Below are 23038 nucleotides of genomic sequence, written 5' to 3'. Positions count from 1 at the left end.
TAGGTAAAAATTTAGGGTGAGTGCGGAGTACCGCCCGGTCCTGCAGGAGCTTAGTGTAAGGCAGATAGGTAACTAGGGCCTGCAATTCACTAACCCTGCGAGCTGAAGTAACAGCCAAAAGGAATAACACTTTCCAAGTGAGATATTTCAAGTCACAGGAGTGCAGAGGTTCGAAAGGAGGTTTCATTAGACGACCAAGAACCAGGTTAAGGTCCCAGGATGGGGCCGGAGGACGCAAGGGTGGCTTTAGATGGAGTAAGCCCTTAAGAAAGCGTGTTACTAGGGGTTGTACTGAAATAGGATTACCCCCAATACCCTTATGGAAGGCGGCTACCGCACTGACATGCATTCTGATAGAAGAGGTTTTAAGACCTGATTCAGAGAGATGCCATAAATAGTCCAAGAATTTGGAGATTGGACAGGAAAGGGGATCAAGGGACTGAGAAGTGCACCATGATGTGTACCTTTTCCATTTGTATGAGTAAGACTTTCTTGTGGAAGGCTTTCGTGAAGCTATCAGGACCCGAGAAACGGAATCTGAAAGGTTAAATGGTTGAAGGATTAACCTTTCAACATCCATGCCGTCAGGGACAAGGCTTGGAGGTTGGGATGGAGGAGGCATCCGTCGTTTTGAGTGAGCAGATGCGGGTCCTTTCCCAGAGGAACGTGCCTGCGGATGGAGAGATCCTGGAGTATTGGAAACCATACTTGGCGTGGCCAGTAAGGTGCTATCAGGATCATGGTTCCTCCGTCCTGGCGTAGCTTCACGAGAGTCCTTGACACAAGAGGGAGTGGAGGGAATGCATAGAGCAGACCGGTTGTCCACTTGAGGGAGAATGCATCCCTCGGCCGAGAGTGCTGGCTCCGAATGAGAGAGCAGTAATCGTCCACTTTGTGGTTCTGAGGGGACGCAAAGAGGTCTATGCGGGGAGAACCCCACTTGTGAAACAGAGAGGTCGCTACCAGAGGATCGAGTGACCACTTGTGTGGTTGGAAGACACGGCTCAGCTGGTCTGCCAATACATTGTCTACTCCCGGCAGGTAAGTGGCCCTGAGGTACATGGAGTGGGAGAGGGCTTCCGCCCAGATCTGCGCAGCTTCCTGACACAGAAGGAAGGAGCCTGTGCCTCCCTGCTTGTTTATGTACCACATGGCCACTTGGTTGTCCGTCTGGATTAAGATTATCTGATGAAATAGATGATCTTTGAAAGTTCGGAGCGCATAGCGGATTGCTCGAAGTTCCAGGAAATTGATCTGGTGTTCGGCTTCCTCTTTGGACCATAACCCTTGGGTTTGAAAGTCGTCCACATGGGCTCCCCAACCGATGTGAGAAGCGTCGGTGGTTAGGATTACTTGCGGATCCGGTGGAAGAAAAGGTAAGCCCTGAAGGAGATTGACCTGAGTCGTCCACCAGGTTAAGGATAGGCGCAGCGCTTGTGTGACTGTGACTATGGAGGACAGAGGCTGAAAAGCTTGAATCCATTGGTGTCGTAGAGTCCATTGTGTTACTCTCATGGCTAGTCGGGTCATGGGAGTGACTTGAACCGAGGATGCCATGTGTCCTAGGAGAATGAGGAACTGGCGAGCCGTGGCAGTGTTCTGAGACTGGAGCTGGCGAGCCAGGGATATTAGGGTGTGGACCCTCTGAAGAGGAAGGTAAGCCTTTGCCTGTAAGGTGTCCAAGTCTGCCCCAATGAAGGATAAGGTTTGAGATGGGACTAAGCAAGATTTGTCGTAATTGACAAGAAACCCTAAGGAAAGGAGTGTTTGAATTGTCAATTTTAGGGAGGATTGAGCTATCTGTTGGGTGGAGGCCCTGATTAGCCAATCGTCCAGGTAGGGGTAGACGTGGACACCTTTCTTCCTTAGGAATGCTGCTACCACTACGAGACATTTGGTAAAGACTCGTGGGGCAGAAGCCAGACCGAAAGGTAGGACACGGTATTGATAATGGTCGTGGCCTACTAGAAACCGCAGATATTTGCGATGGGATTGTGTGATCGCAATGGGGGTATAAGCGTCCTTGAGGTCGAGAGAGCACAGCCAATCCCCTCTTTGTAGCAGAGGGAGCAGCGCGCCTAGGGTTACCATTTTGAACTTCTCTTTTTGAAGGTATTTGTTGAGGGCTCGAAGGTCCAAAATGGGACGTAGTCCCCCTGATTTCTTTGGTATTAGGAAGTATCTGGAATAGAATCCCTTGCCTCGTTGAGAGGGAGGAACGGGTTCTATAGCATTTGATTGCAGAAGAAGAGATACTTCCTGTTGTAATTGAGCCAAATGGGTGGATAGACTCCACGCTTGAAGAGGCGGGGAGTCTGCCGGAAGAGTTATGAAGTTGAGGTGGTAACCCTGTGCGATAATTGTTAGCACCCACTGATCTGAGGTGATCTGCAACCAAGGTTGTAGAAAATGGTACAGTCGACCTCCTACAGGAATGTCTGGAAGAGGGGTTTGGCATGTGTTCCCTACAGGGGAGTCAAAGGCCAGCCGCAGGCCCAGGAGGAGGGGCTACAGTAGGCCTTTGTTTCCTAGGCTGACGCGGCTGAGGCCTAGTAGAGGATCGAGCTGGACGAGGCCTGGCCGATGGAGGGTAGTAACGGCGTGGCCGAAAGAACGACTTCTTAGAGTCCTTCTTAAGTGGTTGTTTGGAGGAAACCTCAGACGGAACAGAAGAAAGTTGTTTTAACGTCTCGTGGTGATCTTTTAATTCAGCTACAATTTGCTGAATTTGTTCTCCAAACAAATTGTCCCCTAAGCAGGGTAAATCCGCTAAATGATCCTGGACCTCTGGGCGAAGGTTGGATGATTTTAACCAAGCCCAACGTCTGGCCGAAATGGCAGTAGCTGAAACCTTTGTGGAGGCATCAAAGATGTCATAAGCCGTTCTGATCTCGTGCTTCCCTGCTTCAAACCCTTTGTTAAGAAGGGTCTGAAGCTGTGGCTGGTATTGGTCAGGTAATGTGTCAGCAAAATCTTGCATCTGTTTAAGGATGGCTCTGTTATATTGCGTCATGTAGAGTTGATATGAGGCTATGCGAGAAATCAGCATAGCTCCATGGTACACTTTCCGTCCCACACTGTCCAGGAATTTATTGTCCTTGACCGGCGGAGTGGAGGAGTGTGGCTTTAGACGCTTGGCCTTTCTTTGTGCGGACTCAACCACAACAGAGCGATGATCCAGTTGAGGCTTTTGAAAGCCTGGTGCTGACTGGACGAGATATGTGGAGTCAGCCTTCTTGTTAACTGGTGATACAGATGAAGGAGATTCCCAGTTTTTCTTTAAGAGATCGAGAAACACCTGGTGAATGGGGATGGAAGCGATGATTTTTGGAGCATCCAAAAATTGAAGCAGTTCCATCATCTGGTGTCTGTCATCGGTCTCAGATTGCAGCTGAAAAGGTACAATTTCGGACATCTCCTTTACAAAATTAATAAAGGAGAGATCCTCTGGAGGAGATCTTTTTCTACTCTCTGTAGGAGAAGGCGGTGATGGTAAATCTGTGTCAGAAGATGTATCATCACCCCAGGTATCATAGGGATCACTTGGGGGCTGAAGCCCCGATGGACCTGGTTGAGGATCCGAAGGCATCGAAGGAAACCTTGGAGGAACCGGTGGTACAATCGGTACTGGGAACGGCATCGAGGATTTCGGTGCTGCCGATGGAGTCGGTGCCTGTCTTGGAACCGATGGAGCCAAAGGATAAATCGGTGGAGATATACGAGAAGGCACCGATGGGACCACCCCGGAGGGGGGAATCAGGAACGGTGTTTCTCCCGCCGATGAAAATCCAGTCGGAGACGATGGCGCTGTCGGTGCTACTGGAATCATCGATGGAAGGGCATGTACAAGTGCCTCCATACGTTGTAGTAGCGGTGCCAGCGCTTCCACCAAAGGTTCGGTGGTCGGTTCCTTCCTCGGTGGCGGAGTCTGTGCCGGGGTCGATGCCGGTGGCGGAATCGGTGCCGGAGACGGTGCCAATGGAGGTTGGAATCTTTGCATCGCTTTCTCGATGGCCTCCTGGACCAGCCGGTCCAGTTCAGCCCGGAGACCAGGGGTAACAATACCCGGCTCGACGGGAGAAGGAGGCTGAGGCAGAGCCGGAGGGACCACCGTAACCGGTGGGATCACGGCTCCCACACCCCGAGAGGGTGAGGGTTTCCTCGATGCCTGCGAACGAGACGTGGACGGTGCCAAGTCTGATCGAGGCCTCTTAGTCGGTGGTTCGGCCTGTTCAGAGGTCGATGACTGTGGATCCTCGACAGGCCGAGACTTGTGCCGTCGATGGCGATGCTTGTCCTTCCGGTCTCCTCGCCCATCCGGGGAGGGGACAGGAGTCGACGGCCGAGAAGTCATCGATGGTGGACGGTCACCGGAGGGTTGACGATGGTGGTGCAATTTCGACGGTGCCGGTTCCGATGACGTCGATGCTATCGATGGCGTTGGGGTGGGTGCATGGAAGAGGAGCCCCATCTTCTCCATCCTGGCCTTGCGACCCTTAGGTGTCATTAGGGCACATTTGGTGCAAGTCAGGACATCATGCTCACTACCCAAACACAAAACACAAACCCTATGGGGGTCTGTGATTGACATAGTCCGGGTACAATCCGGACATCGACGGAACCCCGTTGCCATGGCTTAAGGCCAAATTTAGTCGCGGGCTCGGTAAGTGCCAACAGGCCTCGAGGGCCAAATTCGACGGTAGTCGAGGAAAAAGGCAAAAAACTTACCGGTTTCCGCGAAGGTGACAAAAATTTGTCGAAGGGAGACCCCTGAGGGGCAAATTTTCTTCGGAAAGAAAAGTACCGAATTCCTGTCAGGAACGTGGTAAGGGAGCTCCTTTCACCGCGTGGCAACTGCTGCGCGGAAAAAAGAAGACTGAAGGGAGATCCCTGCTGGCTGCAGGGTCAGTGCCTTGCTGGGCATGCCCAGTAGGGGCCAGTCAAAGTTCTGTTTAAACTTTGACAGAAGTTTTCCGTGGTGGGCTCCATCCTCGATGTCACCCATTTGTGAGGACAACCATCCTGCTTGTCCTGTGAGAAAAGTAGCTAGAAATATGTAGCTATAAGTGGTTCCACTTTAAACAACTGGCATGGTACATTTCATTTTAAAAAGACCTGAATAATCAAACTAAATCTAAGATATACAAGACCTGCCAAGTTGCTTGGGACTCAATATTTTCCCCATTTTTTTGTACTATCTAGTACACATACTGGGCCGGATTTTAAAAGCCCTGCGTGCGTAAATCCGGCCGGATTTATGCGCGCAGGGCACTCGCGCCCCGGAGCGCCTATTTTGCATAGGCCGCCGGCGCACGCACAGCCCCGGGACGCACGCAAGTCCCGGGGCTTCGTAAAAGGGGCGGGGAGGGGGCGGGGAGGGGCGTGTCCGGGGTCAGGGGGCGGTTTGGGGCGGGACCAGGGCGTAGCGCCGGCCCGGGGCATGGTCGAGGCCTCCTGACCAGCCCCCGGGTCGGGTGATGGCGCGCCAGCAGCCCGCTGGCGCGCGCAGATTTACACCTTCTTTCAGCAGGCGTAAATCTGCCAACAAAGGTGAGGGGGGGTTTAGATAGAGCCGGGAGGGTGGGTGGAAAGAAAGTTCCCTCCGAGGCCGCTCCAATTTCGGAGCGGCCTCGGAGGGAACAGGCAGCGCGCGCCGGGCTCGGCGCACACAAGTTGCACAAATGTGCACCCCCTTGCGCGCACCAACCCTGGATTTTATAAGATACGCGCGTATCTTATAAAATCAGCGTACTTTTGTTTGTGCTTGCGTAAATTTATAAAATCTACCCCACTGAGTACAACATACAGCTTTGATTTAGTGTACTTGTTTGTTGTTCAAGTTAATACAAAGTAAGCATGGTGCCTTAGTTTTCTAGAATACATTAAAAATCACATTACATTTTTAAATACCATCAGGCAAACAAAATATAAAAGAACCACATTAAGTATGCAGACATTTCTTCAGCAGCTAAAAATGAGTGGCACATACTGTTAATCCTATTCTCTAAACTAAGCTCTGTAACTGATAGATATCAAGTTAAGTGAAATCTTTTGTGTGTCAGAAGCATTTCTACGACAGTGAAGTCACTTGAGCTGACGCTTTTTTTTTTTTCTTTTTTTTTTTTTTTTTTAGTAAAGCTGAGAAGGTAAAACACTTGAGTGCTTTATCTATAATATGCATGGCTCATATAAAGGACAAATTATTAATAACTGCAAAATACTAAAAGAAGGTACTCAGAATAGCAATATGTCTACGCACTACCTTGTCTTTGTCTTCCACCAAATCTGCCAGCACATCATCTGGATCCAGTATCCCCCCATCTGTGTATTCAAGGTGGTGAATCTTCACCCAATAACCAGGTTCCTAAAACAAACAAAAAAAGAATTTACTCAGCTTCTAAAATTTGCTTTTTGTTTTTCTGGGCAGAGAAATAGATCAGGTTTATCACCCTTTATTTAATTTCAGATGTATACAGGTATATAATTTCTAATCTACTGAAAATTGCCAAACAAGAAATACAATACAATATTTTTAAGAAATATGTAAATATCACAATTCATGGCAGATGATCATGGTTCAGCGATCATCAAGACTGGGTGGTAAATATATCAGGTTTTTCAAAAAGGACAGGGTAAAGTATGTGTGTGTGTGGGGGGGGGGGGGGAAATAGCTTAATATGTGAGGAACAAAATAAAGGCCATTGAAATTCTAAGCGAGCAAGAAGCAGCTGACTTGCTATGGGTTTTTCCACCTCTGCATAACTTGCTTGCACGAAACCGGGCTTTCGGTTACTATGCACCTAACATCTGAAACAAGATGTCTCTTCCCCTTGAACCATCCCATCTCACTTTATGGAAAAAGGCAAAGGCATGGATATTCACACAGGATTATTTCCCAGACTGTTCAATAACAAGGTAGAAATATTTGCTATGCCTGAAATTGATTCTATGATAGACACACACTACCTTTGAACATATGCTATCATTTATGTACCTGTTATATATCTTTCCTGTTTGAAACTGTAAAGACTGTCCTTATTGATGGTAATCTGCATTTAGGCTACTTTGGAAAAGGCGGAATATAAAATTCTTGGAAATAAGATACCCAAGTGGTATGCAAGTGTAATCAATAGATTGCCACTGCAAGATGAAGAGGTAGATATAGGCATAACAACATAACAGTAAAAATAAATACATAAATAAACGTCACACTGGTCCATCCAGTCTGCCCAGTTAGTCTTGTCTGTAATGGAGTCAGAGCTTCATGAAGTTGCAGCCAGAGATACAGAAGATTCTATGATGGAAAATCCAGAGAGGAAAAGAGGCAAGGTCATGGTAGGAAAGAGCTTACTAGGAACAATTTCAGCAGGTTCTGGCATCATGTCTGACAAGAAAAGGTAACCTGTCAGCAGATGCTAGGAATATTGATTGGCAGGAACAGGTGGAGTTAATCAGAACATTACTTAGAAAACAGACTCTCAGACCAAGCCCCACCCAGAATCTGACAGACAGACAGAAGCCATGTAGCTGCCGAAAAGGGCACTCATCCTGAGACTTCCAGGGTCATAGTATTTTTGTATTTTTTATAGCAAGAGCCACTGATCTCCCATATTCTCCTTGAGAAAGCCATCTGGCAAAAAATGGTCAATGTGGGAGGAAGTAACAAAGTATCTATGACCAAGTGAATGACTAATTGAGTAATATGCACTGACCAGAAGACCGATGGGAAAATGCTCAGCATCCTTATTAGAAAAGTTGTCAGATATTACACTGTTATCGATATCTGAATGTATAGATTTATTTTATTTTTTACAATTTTAATTTAATTTTTGAACATTAGGAGACATTGTTTTTGTTTGACTTAAGTATTTATTTTTTTGGAGTGGCATGATAAACTTCGCCCTTGTACACCCATTTTGTTGAGAAATAGGATGATCAAAGTTTGTAGGTCTGCACAATTTTCATTTGAAACAAGTCTTTTTGGGGATTTTTGTTTTAATAATTGGTAGGTATAGTGTACATTTTATATACAGTTAACATTTTTTAAAGTTTTTTATTTCATCATGATTATTTTAAAAAAATTGTAGATCATCGAACTTTTCTCTTATATAATTTCTGTAGTCCTGATCCTGAATATTATGCCCTATATCTGTTATATTTTCTGTATATCTCTCAAGGGTCATACCAGCAGCTGGAATCAGAGCTCATGACTGCAGGTTCAAGAGGGAAACCTGGCACATGACCCCCTAGTCCACACCTGTCTCTGCAATGATTACTAAGTCATGGGGGTATGTGGAAAGATTTAAAAAGTGGGGAAAAATCCTAAGGTAGTTATAAATGAAGGCTTATGGTGCCAAAATTACAGCCTTGGTTCTGAATGAGTTGTATTAATTAATTTATTTATATTTATATTCCGCTTTTCGCACTTTTTTCAGCGCTACAAAGTGGATTACATTCAGGTACTGTAGGTATTTTCCTATCCCCAGAGGGCTTACAATCTAAGGGGTACATTTTAAAACACAGCGCGCGCGCGAACAAAAGTACGCTGGATTTTATAAGATACGCGCGTAGCCGCGCGTATCTTATAAAATCCGGGGTCAGCGCAAGCAAGGGGGTGCACATTTGTGCAACTTGCGCGGGCTGAGCCCTGCACGCGCTGCCCGTTCCCTCCGCCTCCCCCCATTTTCCCCTCCCTTCCCCTACCTAACCCACCCCACCGACCCTATCTAAACCCCCCCTACCTCTATCGCACAAGTTACGCCTGCCTCTAGCAGGCGTAACTTTGCGCGCGCCAGGCCAGCTGCCGCGCGCCATATTCTGGTCTAGGGGCTGGTCTGGAGGCTGCGGCCACGCCTCCGGAACGCCCTGGGGCCGAAACCACGCCCACGGCACCACCCCTGGATGACGCGCTGACCACGTCACACACCCCCCCCCCCCGACATGCACACCCCAAGAAAGCCCCGGGACTTACACGCGTCCCGTGGCTTTGCGTGCGCCGGAAGCCTATGCAATATAGGCTCAGCACGCGCAGGGCCGTTTTAGAAGGGTTACGCGCGTACCTTATGCTCGTAACCCTTTTAAAATCCAGCCCTAAGTTTGTACCTGTTGTAGGCCCACAAGAACATGCTGGGTCTAAAAATATTTAGTACATATAAAATGTACTTCCCACTTGCTTTATTACAGCAGCAAGCAATATCTATTCCAGCATACTTCGCAACAGAGTAAGCCTGAAGACAAAAAGGAAAGTGAAACAAATCTTACCTCATCAGTGCTATGTGGATTTGTCTACATTTTTCACACTGATGCAAGAACTCAATCATAAATCATAACCAAAAGCCAACAGATAAATACTGATTTCATTATATACAATTCAATAAAACATAACCAATTAGTTTTTATTGATATACTTTGCCAGACACCAGGTTTGCATCGTTAATTATTTACCAGTTCACATTTGAGATCTGAAGTATAGGATCTTGTAAATAAAGAGGCAAGAAGAAATATCTGTGCCACAGATAAGTATGTGGACTCAAGCCTGATCTGCTCAATTTATTGATATATAGAAAGGTTATGAAAAACAAACAGATTTCAGCAGCCTTGTTAATAATCTTATCCACAAGACCCTTTCTGACAGCAGTTGTAACTATTGACACTTTAATCAAATTTTCTGCAACAAACTAAATAGGAGAGTCACACCATGATTCTATAATTAATAAAACTGGGACAAATCCATATAGCAAAGTAATGATTCTGATGTCAGTTTGTATTAAAAAAAATTTGCTAAAAGATATTTTAAATTAAAGGAGAAAAAGTATTCTGCCTGGTTTAAAGGAACATAAAATGTTGCTAGAAGATCAAGAATTATTGAACAGAATAATAATGGGTTACCAGAGATGATCATATGATAGAAGAGACTGCATTGGAGTGCTTGCTGTTTGTCTCTGGGGGTCAGTTTTCAAAGCGATCACACGCAAAAAGTCCCTTTTCACATGCGATCACTAAAAAGGGGCGGCATCAAGACCGGAACAGGAGGAATTGGGGTGGCACCGGGGCGGACGCCGTGAAGACAGCGTGGACGGCGAAAAGGTAAGGAGCCTTTTCGCTGCCTATTTCGCGCCCAATAGCACTTTTTATGGCGGTGCTATTGGGTGCGAAAGCCGGCAACGATCACACTGCAGAGGTGCGATCGCTGCTGGCTATCGCAGGCCCACCCCCCGCTTCGCCCTCCCGCCCCCCTGCACCGCCGCGGTAGGTTAGAAAATCTAGGCCTCTGTTTCTGTGCAACATTTAAAATCACAAAATCATGTAGAAAGCACATAAAATTTCTCACTAATGTTTAGCACCAAGTATAAACTGCTTGACAATGTATGCATTGCTGCCTGTTGATCATGCCTGTCTTATATTAGACTACTCACCAAGACCACTTTCTAATAAAGGTGAAGATGTAGTAGATAGGCAACTTTCACATAACCAGTATGAATTGAATTACTATTGCCTTAAGTGAATTTGCTGTCCACATGAGAAAGGTCTGGCAGCTAAATATACCCAGAATACATGATGTAATTTCTCAGAAATTACCAATAAGTGAGAAGTAACAATATTGTGGACTCCAAGAGACTCTGCTCAGACCAATGATGATGGAGCCCATGAGGAAAGAGATGACCTGGTACTTATAAACAGAGGGATAGTGTTATCTAATTTCCCAGTAAGAGCCCACCTGAGCACCAGTGATCATCACGGAACAGAAAATAACAGTCAAGACAGAGAAGAGTCACACAAAACTGAAGGTCCTAGAATTCGAAAATAAAGACTTTGCTATAATGGAGAAGATCCTTATGGAGGCAGTTGAATTGGAACAAATCAGTGTCCAAACTAAATATATTTATAATAATGTCAACAAATCTGTATGTCAGGAAAGTAAATAAAAGTAAGAGAAAAAAAACACATGGTTCTACAAAGAGGTGTCTGAAATAAAATAAGAGCAAATGATCAAAAACCACATAGGATCTAAAAAAAAAAAAAAAGCTGAAATAAACATGGAAAGAAATCAGAATGACAAAAGCATGAGTGGAAGAAAGAAAAAATATTTTTCAGATATGTCCACAAGAGGTGAATTGTTAAGACTGAAGATCTAACCCTTGGAATTCTTCCACCTTCTTGAGACCTGGATTGGCCATTGTGGAAAACAGGGTACTGGGCTTGACTGACCTTTGGTCTGACCCACTATGGCAAATCTTATGTTCTTATAAGAAGGAACCAGATATGGAGAGAAAGATAAAGAAGAAATGCTAAGTATTTCTGCTCAACATTCAGTGAAGATGACCACTGACTCCTGACAAGAGTACATATGGGACAGGGTAGATGTAGCAGCATTTATGAAGAAAAGTACCAATATGGAATTAGCCAAACAAAGTAGACAAAGTTATGGAGTTTGATGAGATGCATCCTAGCACACCAAGAGAGCTCATAGGTTCTAGTGGAACTGCAGGAGGACATGTTTAAAGGCTCTTTGAAGACCGAAGTTTCTGCTGGACTAGAAAAAGGGAGATGTATTCCTTCTTCATAAAAGTGGTAACAGACAGGGAGTAGGAGATATAGCCTTAACTCAGTGGTGAGAAAATTAATGGAAGCTTCACTGAAGGAAAAGATGGTGAACTATCTACAATCCACTGGATTTCTGAACTGAGGCAGCATGATTTCACCAGAGGCAGCTGGTGTAAAAGGAATCTTATTCATTTCTTCAAAAGAATTTCTAGAGAATTAGGATCAAGGACATGCACTGGATATATAGTTTACTTGGATTTCAACATAATTTTCTAATACCTTCCCACACAGGAGACTCATGAATAAACCAAGCAGCCTAGGGGTGGCTTCCAAAGTGGTGGACAGGATTAGAAATTAGTAGTGTGACAGAAGACAGGAGGTAAACTGAGTTCACTCTGAGACGAAAAAAATGATTGGAGGAGTGGATTAGGGATCAATCCTATAATATATAATATTTTTGTCACTGAAATTGTGGAGGATTTAGGAGACAAATAGCTAGATTTATCAAAATGCACTAATTTTCGCATGAATAATGCCTGCAATAAGGAAAAGGGGCGTGGCTATAATTTTAGAGTTACCATATCTTAGTGCTTTGCATGGGTATTTTATCGGATCATGGCCGAGGGATGTTGCAGGGTCTCATGATGATCTTTAAACTGAGCCACAGCATCCCTAACCTTGTCACCAAGGAAATTCTCACCAGTACACAGTAGGTCTGCAAGCTTCTCCTCCAGGCTGAGCTCCGAGGATTGAAGCCAGGCCATCCAGCGGGCACCAAATTCCTGTAGCTGCCACCCTCGCCGTGTCTCAAAAACATCATAGATTGAGCGTACCTCATGCTTGCCGCATTCAAGACCCTGCTGGACGACCTCTGAAAAAGTGTCCTGCTGCTGCTGAGGCAGGCGCTCGGTCAGGTCCTAGATCTGCTTCCTGAGATTTCAAGAATATTGCATCTTATAAAGCTAGTAGGAGGCGATATGGGCAATCAGCATGGTGCCATAAAACACCTTTCTACCCAGCGCATCCAGTGTCCTATGTTCCTGTCCTGGAGGGGCGGAGGCATGGGTGTGAGAGCGCTTGGCCTTAAGGGCAGAATCAACCACAACCGACTGGTGTGGAGTTGACACTTCTCAAACCCCATAGCACCCTAGACCAAGAACACTGCATCGGCCTTCCTGTTCACCAGAGACAAGTAGATGGGGTGTTCCCAGATTCTAAGGAGCAGCTCCTTGAAAATCTCATGGATGGGAATAACTACCACCTCCTTTGGGGCATCCACAAACTGGAGAACCTCCAGCATCTTGTGTCTGGATCCTCCTCCAAAAGAAGTTGGAAGAGGATGGCTTCGGCCATGGCCCGCACGAAACCAGCAAAGGTTAAGTCCTCAGGTGGGGACCAGCACCGCTCCTCCGAAGGAGATGGGTCCGAGAGGAGGTCACGGGCGTCATCAGAAGAGGACTCGGAGGAATCATCCTCCCATGGGTTGTAAGGGTCATCATCATCACTAAGACGCCCGTGGGAGGGAGCCTTCCCAGGCCCAGCAGCTTGGGCACCAACAGCATCAAGGGCCATTGGTGCCCAAGGCTGGTTGCAGAACCAAGGGTCTCGACGGCACCTTCGGCCTCAAAGGCCCTTCCTTCCTCGGAGGAGCCCACAATGGGGATGGCATCGGGTGGAGGAAGCAACAGTGGCTGGTGGAGCACCAATGGCACTCTGGACACCAGCATCGCCTGCATATGGAGAACATTGAGGCAATCCAGCAGTGGTGCCAACACAGCAGGCGTGGTCTCTGGCACCGGTGGAGGCAATGGCAGGGCCGGTGGCTCAATACCCTATAGGTCTGGAACAACTGCCAAATGCACCCTGCGTTCCAGCTCCTCCTCGAAGGCTGCCGATGACAGGACAGCCTGAGGATGCGGCGGCGTAGCCAAATCTCCCTCGGAGCCCCAAGGGAGATCAGCACCCAGCACTGGAATCAGTGGGGAACCCTTTGGACCCTGGCATCAATGGAGGGTGATACCTCCTCACCATGGGATTGTTTCAGGGGCATCACAGCAGAAGTTGATGCCAATCTGAGCCCAGCACTGTCTGAGGACAGAGACTGGTGGCAATGTTTTTGGGGTTTCCTACAGGGCTCAGCCCAAACTTTCCCCAGCACCAAGGGAGAAGGAGACAATCCAGAGATCCTCGAACGAGAGGAGACCGATGAAGGCTGATCTCCAGCACTCCTCTTCACTGAAGATCCCGTAAAGGGCTGGACACTGAGGGATCTGTGGCCATCTGTTCTCCTCGGCCCTTCAGCATCAATGCTCCCGATGTCAAGAGTTTGGACTTCCTGAAGCTGAACAACTTTTCCATCTTGCCAGGCAGGCACACTGGCCCTTGGGGATTATCTGGTCACAAAAATGACATCCCTGAACATCATGCGATGCCCCTAAGCAGAAGATACACACCTTGCACAGATCCATGAGGGACATAGTCCAAGGGCACTGGGGCCACTGACAAAAACCCGATGATGCCATGACAAAAAAAACAAAACAGCCAGCGATCAGTCTATGACCAGCAGACACTGAAGACTAAACTAAAACCATGAAGAATGGAGAGAGACCCGGCGCAGGAAAAATGTTTTTTCAAAGAAAAAGAAAAAGAGCATGAGCTCCACAACTGGAAACAATAGCTCTGCGGAAAAGAAGAGACTGAAAAGGGACCCTGTGTAGACGCATGGATAGTGGAATGCTAAGCATGCTCAGTGTGCCAGTCAAAGTTTCCGTGCCAAGCTGTATCCGATGATGTCACCCATGTGTGAGGACTATCATCCTGCTTGTCCTAGGAGAAAATTTCTATGAATGTCACAGCAGAGGATTTTCAGAGCAATACATCTGAAGTAATGTTGTATTTCTAATTGGAAAAAGAAATTGGTACCATAAATCCTTGGAACTGGTTCTTTCTTGCTATTTATTTCAAACTGTCATCAGACCAAATATGTCATCATCAGAGATCTACTGAGAATCAGTCATCCAATGTGAATGTATAGATCATTTGCCCCACATGATCAACAAAAGAAATGTTGGGTTAAACCAAAGGTCCATCAAGCCCAGCATCCAACAGAGAATAGTAATGAAACAGTGGATCAACCTGTCCTGAGTAGCCATTCAGCAGAAAACAGCTGCTCTGACTGCATTTGCTTACAAAAAAGAACTGTGATAATCTGCGCATAACGGTGGTTACAATTCTAAACAGTAGTAGCACAACAGCATCAGGCTTCAAAGATGAATGATGTGTCATGCATGGACAGACCAGAGTGGAAATCCAAGCTTCAATGAGTACAGGGAGGTAGGGAGAGAGTTGAGAGTTTGAGTAGAAGACATGGGGGAAAGGGGAGTTGTGTCATGTTGCATATGGGAATTTGTATACATATCTACTCAAGGCTGAAAACCTCAACCGGGCAGACTGGATGAGCCATTTTGTTCTTTATCTGCCGTCATTATTATATTATTACGCTAATACCACATAACAATGATCAAGTTTTAACCCTTTTTTAGTCTTAGTTTAGAACAATCTCCTACATGTATAATCTGGGAAGAGATAATTAATAGCTGAATGTTTACGCTGGCTTTTTACAATTTGTAAATTCTTAAATTTATTTATATTCCGCTTTTCAGGCACTTCAAAGTGGACTGTATTCAGTTACTGTAGGTATGGGGCATCCATAAATGACATGATGTTATTTTGGCATGAAATCAACCCCCACTTCGCCTCCTCCCATCACACTGGATCACAAATCTCCAAACACCCTTTCAATTATAACGTCACAAACTTAGTACCCCCTCCCTTATATTAAGATTTATTTATTTATTTATTTGTGTTTTTCTATACAGGCATTCACGGGAGTACGTATCATGTCGGTTTACATAAAACAAGGGGTGATCAATGTTAAACAAAATTACCAGTCCGTGTTTTACTTGAGCAAAATAGCATTAGTACTGTACACAGTTTAGGCATTCATCATGCACTGCAGTCAGTTTGTATTATAATTAAAGCTGTTCAATTTTGCAAAATCAAATAACTATGACACTGAACTGTTTTGTTGCAAGAACTATTCATCCTTCCATGGCAACGAAAAGTGATCTGCCACTGTGCAAACAGGGACGCTGCTGACAGAAACTTTGTATTCTACATTGTCTTTCTCTTACCATTCCATACTCTCTACGTTCTCTGCATATGCAATCATCACCATAAGAACATGCCTATACTGGGTCAGATCAAGGGTCCATCAAGCCCAGCATCCTGTTTCCAACAGTGGCCAATCCAAGGCCATAAGTACCTGGCAAGTACCCAAAAACTAAGTCCATTCCATGTTACTGTTGCTAGTTAATGGCAGTGGTGTCAACAGGCACTCTCAGTGGTCTGACAATTTTGGTTGGAACTACTTGATGTTTGTGCATTGCTCTATGGCTTTGTAGCATCACCATAGAAGCAAAATACTGATGACATGTCTTGCATATTCTATTACTCAATACTGACTGGATTGACAGGCAGTACAGGTTATATGGAATACAATGGAATGTTGAAGCTGAATGATGAAGAATATTAGGGTTCCAAGACAAAGTGTCTTTGTTTGGGCTAGAGTAAGGGTGACTATACTTTTTGAGCCACGGTCACCCTTCTATCCATGCACTTCATTGGGGGCCCCCCAAAATTGGTGGGGAGAAGCAGGGGAGGTGCACAAATGGATTGGCCCCCCCGGCTACTGGAAACCCTTGCTACGCCACTGCTGTCATGATAACAAAGTAATCTTAAGACTTTGACTTTCTCATATCACGATTCGTTCAATCCCCCTACCCTCTCATCACAAAAGTGGTACCCCCCTCCCCCCTCAAAGTGTGACATTATTTATGGACAGCCCCCAAATCCTTATTCCCAGAAGGCTTACAATAGGGAGATTTTTCAAATTCAATATTTTATTGCACGATGGCCAAATTATCACCATGGGGGGTTCCCGCGATAGGTTGACCTTTCCTTACAAAATAATCAAAGAATTTGCGAAAAAAATCATGTGCCGAAATGGGACCTTTCCAGAACAATGGCAGCCCCACATGGCCGGTGCCGCTATCATGATAAAGGGCCCAAGGCCCGAAAATGACTCCCACCAAAATCATATTCACGGGGGTCACTGGAGACCCCTGGACACTCACCCCGCCACCTGTAGAGGTGGCGGCAGCAACCCCAGCATAATAAAAATGTATTTTAAACTGCATGGTGACAGCCTGCCCCTTCCATAACACCTCCCCTGTTCTCAATGAAAAACCCCCAATGACTTTAAAGCCATTCAAAAGACCCCATTAGCCCTCTTCCCCTCCCCCCTCCCTCCAGTTCCAACAGACAATCATCCTTGGAGTTTAGTGTCTTCCTCCACCCCCTAGCCATACCAAACCCACATGGGTGGGTTTTTCAACATGATAGGAACAAAGTCCAGGGACAGGACCTTGGCTACCACGTGGCAGGTGTGAAGTTGGGTCAAATCCATTTTGAAAAATAGCACTGACTAGGTTCGAAACAAGGGAGCATGCCAGCCAACTAGCCACCACCGATCTTTTAGTAAGGTAAGGGGGAGGGGATGGGCTCAGAATGCTCCCCCCACCAGCCCCACCAGGTGTTTTTTTGTATGGCTGAGGGGGGACACTAGACGCCAGGGATGATCATCTATTTGGAACTGGGGAAGGGAGAGGAGAGGTGAGAAGGGGAGAGTGGAGGCTGCTGGAAGTGTTTTTGAATAGGGGGCTTGGACATAATTGGGGGTTCTTTATTGAGACCAAGGGAAGGGTTAGGGAAGGCGGCAAGCCATCACTTCATAGTTTTAATTTTTTTTATGCTGGGGGTCATCTCTGCCTCTACAGGTGGCAGGGGCAGATGGCCGGGGTCCCCACAGACACGGCGGACATGATTTTAGAGGTTTGGGAGAGGATTGGGTTTCAGACTGCTTGGCCCTATACATTTTTCTGCAAGACCACAGGGGACCCGCACTAGCGATCTTCTGCTCCCCCAGGAAAATAACTACGGTACATCTCCCTCAAACACGATAAAATAATGGGGCTGACTTTTTTTTTGTCAGTCATGTTATTCCCATTTGCAATAAATTGCCTTTACATTAGTTGCTTTGCATGCATTAGGCAACTGTATGCATGCCAATATATGCAAAGCAGCTAATTTCCATAGGGGGAGGAAATCTTCAGAATAGTCACGTGATAGTGCCGCCATATGGCGATATTGCGCCATAAACAGCATTTAATGCATGTAACACACTGTATATCTCGCATTAATGCCTTATCATGGCTTAGTAAATCTATGCTTAAGTTTGTACCTGAGGCAATGGAGGGTGAAGTGATTTGCTCAAAGTCACAAGCTGCAGCCAGATTTGAGCCTTGGCTTCCCTGTTTCCAGAGACGGATTTAGGGTTTTAGAGCCCCTAGATTAGACAACAGGTAGAAAAAGTTCTAAGGACAGTCCCCTAGTTTCCTGTGGCAGCTCAGTGATGGATTCTGAGGCAAAAATGTTTAAATTCTAAAGCAAACTGGCAAACATTTACATCTTTTATATTACATTCTAAAACTAAATTTGCTTTATAGTTTAATAGTACAATTAATATAATTTATTTTTATTGGTGAAGAAAAGTGATCTCAAGTATCAGTACATAGAGGAGACCTCAGGGAATGGGAAAAGGAGGAGGATCCGGCATGGGGGTGAGCATCCATGCTGAGCATTTATTGGATTTGCACATTAACTCTAGAGGAATCTATTGTGTTATCCTCTTTTACCTCGTCATATGTCAACTCTGTGATGATTCAAGCCTAATCGAGTGGCTTATAAGCCCCTGAGGCAGCTCTTCGAGCGAAACTCGGCCAGAGTCGGGCAAGCTTCAATAAAACCTCCTTTTACCGATCCATCCACGTGTTTTCTTTGCTGTCAGCCACCTTGGATCGGCTACCGGTTTGTTTTCTTGGAGAAGGAAGGAGGACTAGAGACAGGGAGGATAGGAGATGGAAAAGATTAGGAATTTGGGATGGGGAAGGAGAAAGAGAGGGAGGAAGCAGAAAAAGATGGGGTGTGGATTCTAGGATCTGGGGGGGGGGGGGGGGGAAGAGGTAGGAAGGAAGGAAGCGAGCTTCCAGGATCTGGGGGATAGAATCCAAGATCAAGGAGGGAGGATCTGAATTACAGTGGGTGGGGAGGAGAGGAGGAAAGTATCCCTACCTTGCTCCTCTTTACATCCCCTCTCTAATATCCCCCCCCCCCCATATGACATTCACTTATACATTTAGCATCAACACCTTCTCTCTTACACACAAAACACTGCCCCCTACCCTTGCTCCCCCCCCCACACACACATACACAAAGACCTCTACTCCCCAAACAATCTCATCTCCCAGCCTCTCTTCCCACCCTCCAATTATCTCTATTCAGATACTCCTGATCTCCCAAAATGATCTCCCTTTGCTCTGTCTGCTGCAGGCTAAACCCTCTCCTCTCCTGTTCCCTGCATTCTGAGCTGCATCAGGAAAAAGAGTGTTGTTCCCTGCTGAGTGATATTCAGCCCAGCTGAAAGGCAGCAAATCATCTGCCAGCCTGCTGCCCCCCCCCCCCAAGATTTTTGCCACCACAGGCACAAGACTAAGTATGCCTATTGACCAATCCTAGCCTGCTTGGTTCTCGGCCAACTGCTTTAATCAATAAGCTACTCCTAGCAGAAAGAAAAGAAAAGAAAAAGATCAAACAGAAAATGAAGAGAAAGCATGCAGGGGGAAAAGTAAATAAGGAAAAAAATGTTTTTCCCCAATTCCTAAAAATGGACTTTTTAAAACAAAATTTCCAGTCCTGTATTATAAATGTATCATACTTTTTACCTTGTTTTTCTAGTTACTCCTCATCTCCTTTCTCCTACATCCCAGTTGTAACAGCCTCCTTCAGCTTTCCATCCCAGAGCATAAAAGAAGGGTAATGCATTGATGATAGAGAATTAAAAAAAATACTAAAAAAAAATTTCATAACATGGATTTGGGTTGGAATTTTTGTTACCACGTTAAAATATATAAAAAAAAAAAAAAAATTGCACAAGAACCAAATCATAATGTGATAAGGCCAATTATTTTAACATATACGCAAATGATAAAGCTTCAAATGCTAGAAACCTGATCAATTTTGGCCCATAATGCTAAATTTCGCTTTTCTTTAGTACAACAAAAAGAACAAACTTAAAAAAAAAAAAACCCAAAACTATTGCTTCTATAACTTTTGCTGTAGTATGTTACTGGAATCCCTTTCTACCCTCCATGCTGACCTCTATCAGCAAAGTTGCACTGTGAACTGCTCTCCACTGCAGGGTTAGATCCAAGTTAAAAGTGAAAAAATTGGAATTCCTTTATAAACAAACAAAAAAAACAGAAAAAAAAGATTTTTTTTTCCTTCAAAAGTACGTAACACCAGGAGTGCAACACATGGCAGCAAATCAGTTCAGCAAGGCAAATTCTCAGTTACATAGTTTTGACAAGCTCTTAGACATGGAAAATAAGAGTTCCTCTATCTGTCCAGTAATAGTTTCATACACACTAAAAATTATGAAGGATATTTATAACCACCACCTGTGGATCTTTGCTTTTCTTACAGATTTTCTGCTTCAAAATATTTATATAATTTTCTTTTCTTCTTGTAGGAATCAAAGTTCATTTAATAAATTATGACTCTGCACATTTTCAAGGGCCCATTTTAATACATTTAAACAGGCAATCATTATAAATGTGTTTCAAGTACAAGAGTCATAGAGCAGAGACATACGTTTTGTCTTCCTAAAGATACAAAGTGCGGTTCATAACAATGTCAATGTCAATTAAAAAGTAATGAATATAATTAACTATTTGCAACCCTGTGCAGAACCAGCCCGTTAAATACTTCACATTCTTATTATGTTCAATCATCCCTACAGTCTTCTCCAAGGAAACTGGTTTCGATGAAACCAATGACGTGACACTTCAGTTATTTGCACACCTAACTGCTTGAAGTTCCCATTCCCTGTCAGGCACTTCTGTGAATCATTACATACACAGCAAAAGAATAAGATGTAGCTTAGCTGTGTTCCTACATGCATTCCTCAAAATACCAACTGTTTTTCGATCAGTTCTCTAAGGTGTTGGTTTTATTTTTGATCATTTAAAATATATTTTTTTAGCTTTAAAGAATTATTTTAAATAATTCCAGATTTAAAAAGTCTTATATTATTGCAAAGATTTTAGACCATGTTCATGTCAGGGAAGTTAGGATAGGATGTTGGCAGTAAACCCCACAATATCCTACAACTAATTAACATTTTAACAGCGTTACTAGACACAGAACTGCTCAGATACACAAAGATTTAAGCTCTGCTCTGGAGTTTACAATCTAAAAAAGCAATGAGATGGAATTTTTCTGTGCAACGGTATAGAAAACTATATAAATAAATAAATGCAACAAGACGCGCATTAAAACAGGTGCCCATACTGAGTGCTCAGTTACCTACATGCGCACAGCCACGTCTCCTGGGCGCCCAATGCAATATTTAAATGAGCTACTGCGTTAAAAAGGATGCGTTAGGGAAGAACTATGCGTCCCTAGCGCTCAAATGCATCAGGTGCCCAGAATTACAACAGACACTCAATACAAGCATCTGTTTTATCCCGTTTCAAGTCGATTTCACCCAATATGCACACACAATAGCAAGGGGCGAAATCAGCCTGAAGCATATATATTATGTGGTGCATATATATATATATATTGTACATCCAGAATTTATTTATTTATTTTTATTTTTTTTTAACATCAAGCCATTACATTATACCTTTAACACTGCATGCAGTAAATTTAAGTGTCACAATGATACTAAGTAGGAGGAACTACAGAGGAGTCTATTTTTTAGATTTCTTCTGAGCCTTTGACTTGCGGATTAACGACACCACCTCCAGGGCAAGCATTAAATTTGTCACGTTAAAAAGTGTGCGTTAGGTGCCCAGTGATTTTCTGCATCGGGGGCTAATAACCTCATCTACATGGAATTTACATGTGATGAGCGCTATCAGCTACGAATTTGTCTGGGCACGTGTTTTGAATGCGCTAATCTCCTTAATGCAACAGGTGCTAGTCTAGAGCATCCAAACATGCATAAACCTGTGTGCTAGGCTGGTGGCACTTTATTGCATCGGCTTCTAAGTTCACAAGACAGACGATTTAGGAAATTTATTTATAAACATGATTAAAATGAAAAGGTTATAGGGACTTGAGGATCAAACAAGTTTTAGGCAATATCTTTTATTGGATTAAACTTAATACATCTGTGACAAGCTTTCAAACGTGTCCTCATCAAGCCAGTGAAGAAACTGCACAGTTACATTGGGTATAAATAGGACAGAGTCATCTGGGTCTTAGGCTGTCTGCAAATATCATTACCTTTCAATAAAGGAAGGGGGAGGAGCTTATAATAGGGGAAAGCCAGGGTTTTAGAAAGGTGGATTTTTAGGCAAAGGGCCAAAAAAGGGATTTAATGCACTAACTCAGTTTCTCCACAAAGTCATGCAAAAGCACTGCAATATATACTGTGTATACACTGACTTCTGTTTTAATTCATGAGTTATTAGTATGAATGGTTAGAGTGGTGTTTCCAAACCCTCTCCTGGAGGCACACTTATCAAGACAAGTTTTCAGGATAGCCAAAATATGCATGAGATAGTGTGGTTTGGACGTAGTTCTGGCCTCTGGCACAGTTTGTGAAGTAGTGGGAAATGAAGGGTGTTGGATGGAGCTAGTGGGTCAGCAGGAGGCAGCAGTGGGTTGGCAGTTTAGGGATGGGGGAGGTGATAGGAGAGAGAAGCTGCAGATGGGCTATTTTCTAGATTTGTGGTACAACCCAGAGTCTGCACTTACCATGGAATCACAGTAAACTGAAGGCGCACTGACCATAAAATACAAAGCACTTGACTACAAAACGGGGAACATTCAAAGCACACAGTTCTCATCACATAGCACATAAGTTGATCATGGCATTCATGCCTTCATCCACTAAACACTGAAAGGCCTACCATATAAAAACAAAATAGTATTCAAACACATGCAGGTATGCAAGCAGTTGAGAGACTATACTTGGAGGGAGACAATGACATACCAGATTTATCTTTCTGAAACATGGTGTCAACTTCACTGCTCCAACATTCACAGATACATTCTCCTATCTTGTAGTTGATCTCTTTACTGGAGAAGAAAAGAGGGAGCCTCTAGCCCAATGTTTCCCAACTGTCTTGGAGGCACACCTAGCCAGTTGGGTTTTCAGGAAATCTGCCTTCACCGGGGAGTGTAATATGCCCCTGCCACGCGCTGGACCAGGACGTGATGAGAGCGTCACCGCCTCTAAGCCCCAAATTAGGTACAGCAAAGTCATACGTCCGCCGCTGCGGGGAATGGAATTCCGCAGCGGCCT

General features: G+C 44.7%; 1 protein-coding gene across 1 annotated transcript in view; it reads right to left on the bottom strand.

The window, feature by feature from the left end:
* Positions 1-23038, bottom strand: part of PARD3B (par-3 family cell polarity regulator beta) — a 2091605-nt gene that overhangs the window by 1951607 nt on the left and 116960 nt on the right. Inside the window, 1 exon segment of the mRNA XM_029606318.1 lies at positions 6263-6364. Within this exon segment, the coding sequence (XP_029462178.1) occupies positions 6263-6364 (102 nt within the window).

Source organism: Rhinatrema bivittatum, chromosome 6, assembly GCF_901001135.1.
Source record: "Rhinatrema bivittatum chromosome 6, aRhiBiv1.1, whole genome shotgun sequence".
Classification (NCBI taxonomy): Eukaryota; Metazoa; Chordata; class Amphibia; order Gymnophiona; family Rhinatrematidae; genus Rhinatrema; species Rhinatrema bivittatum.
Note: the sequence above shows the minus strand (reverse complement) of the source record. Positions and strands in the feature narration are given on the sequence as shown.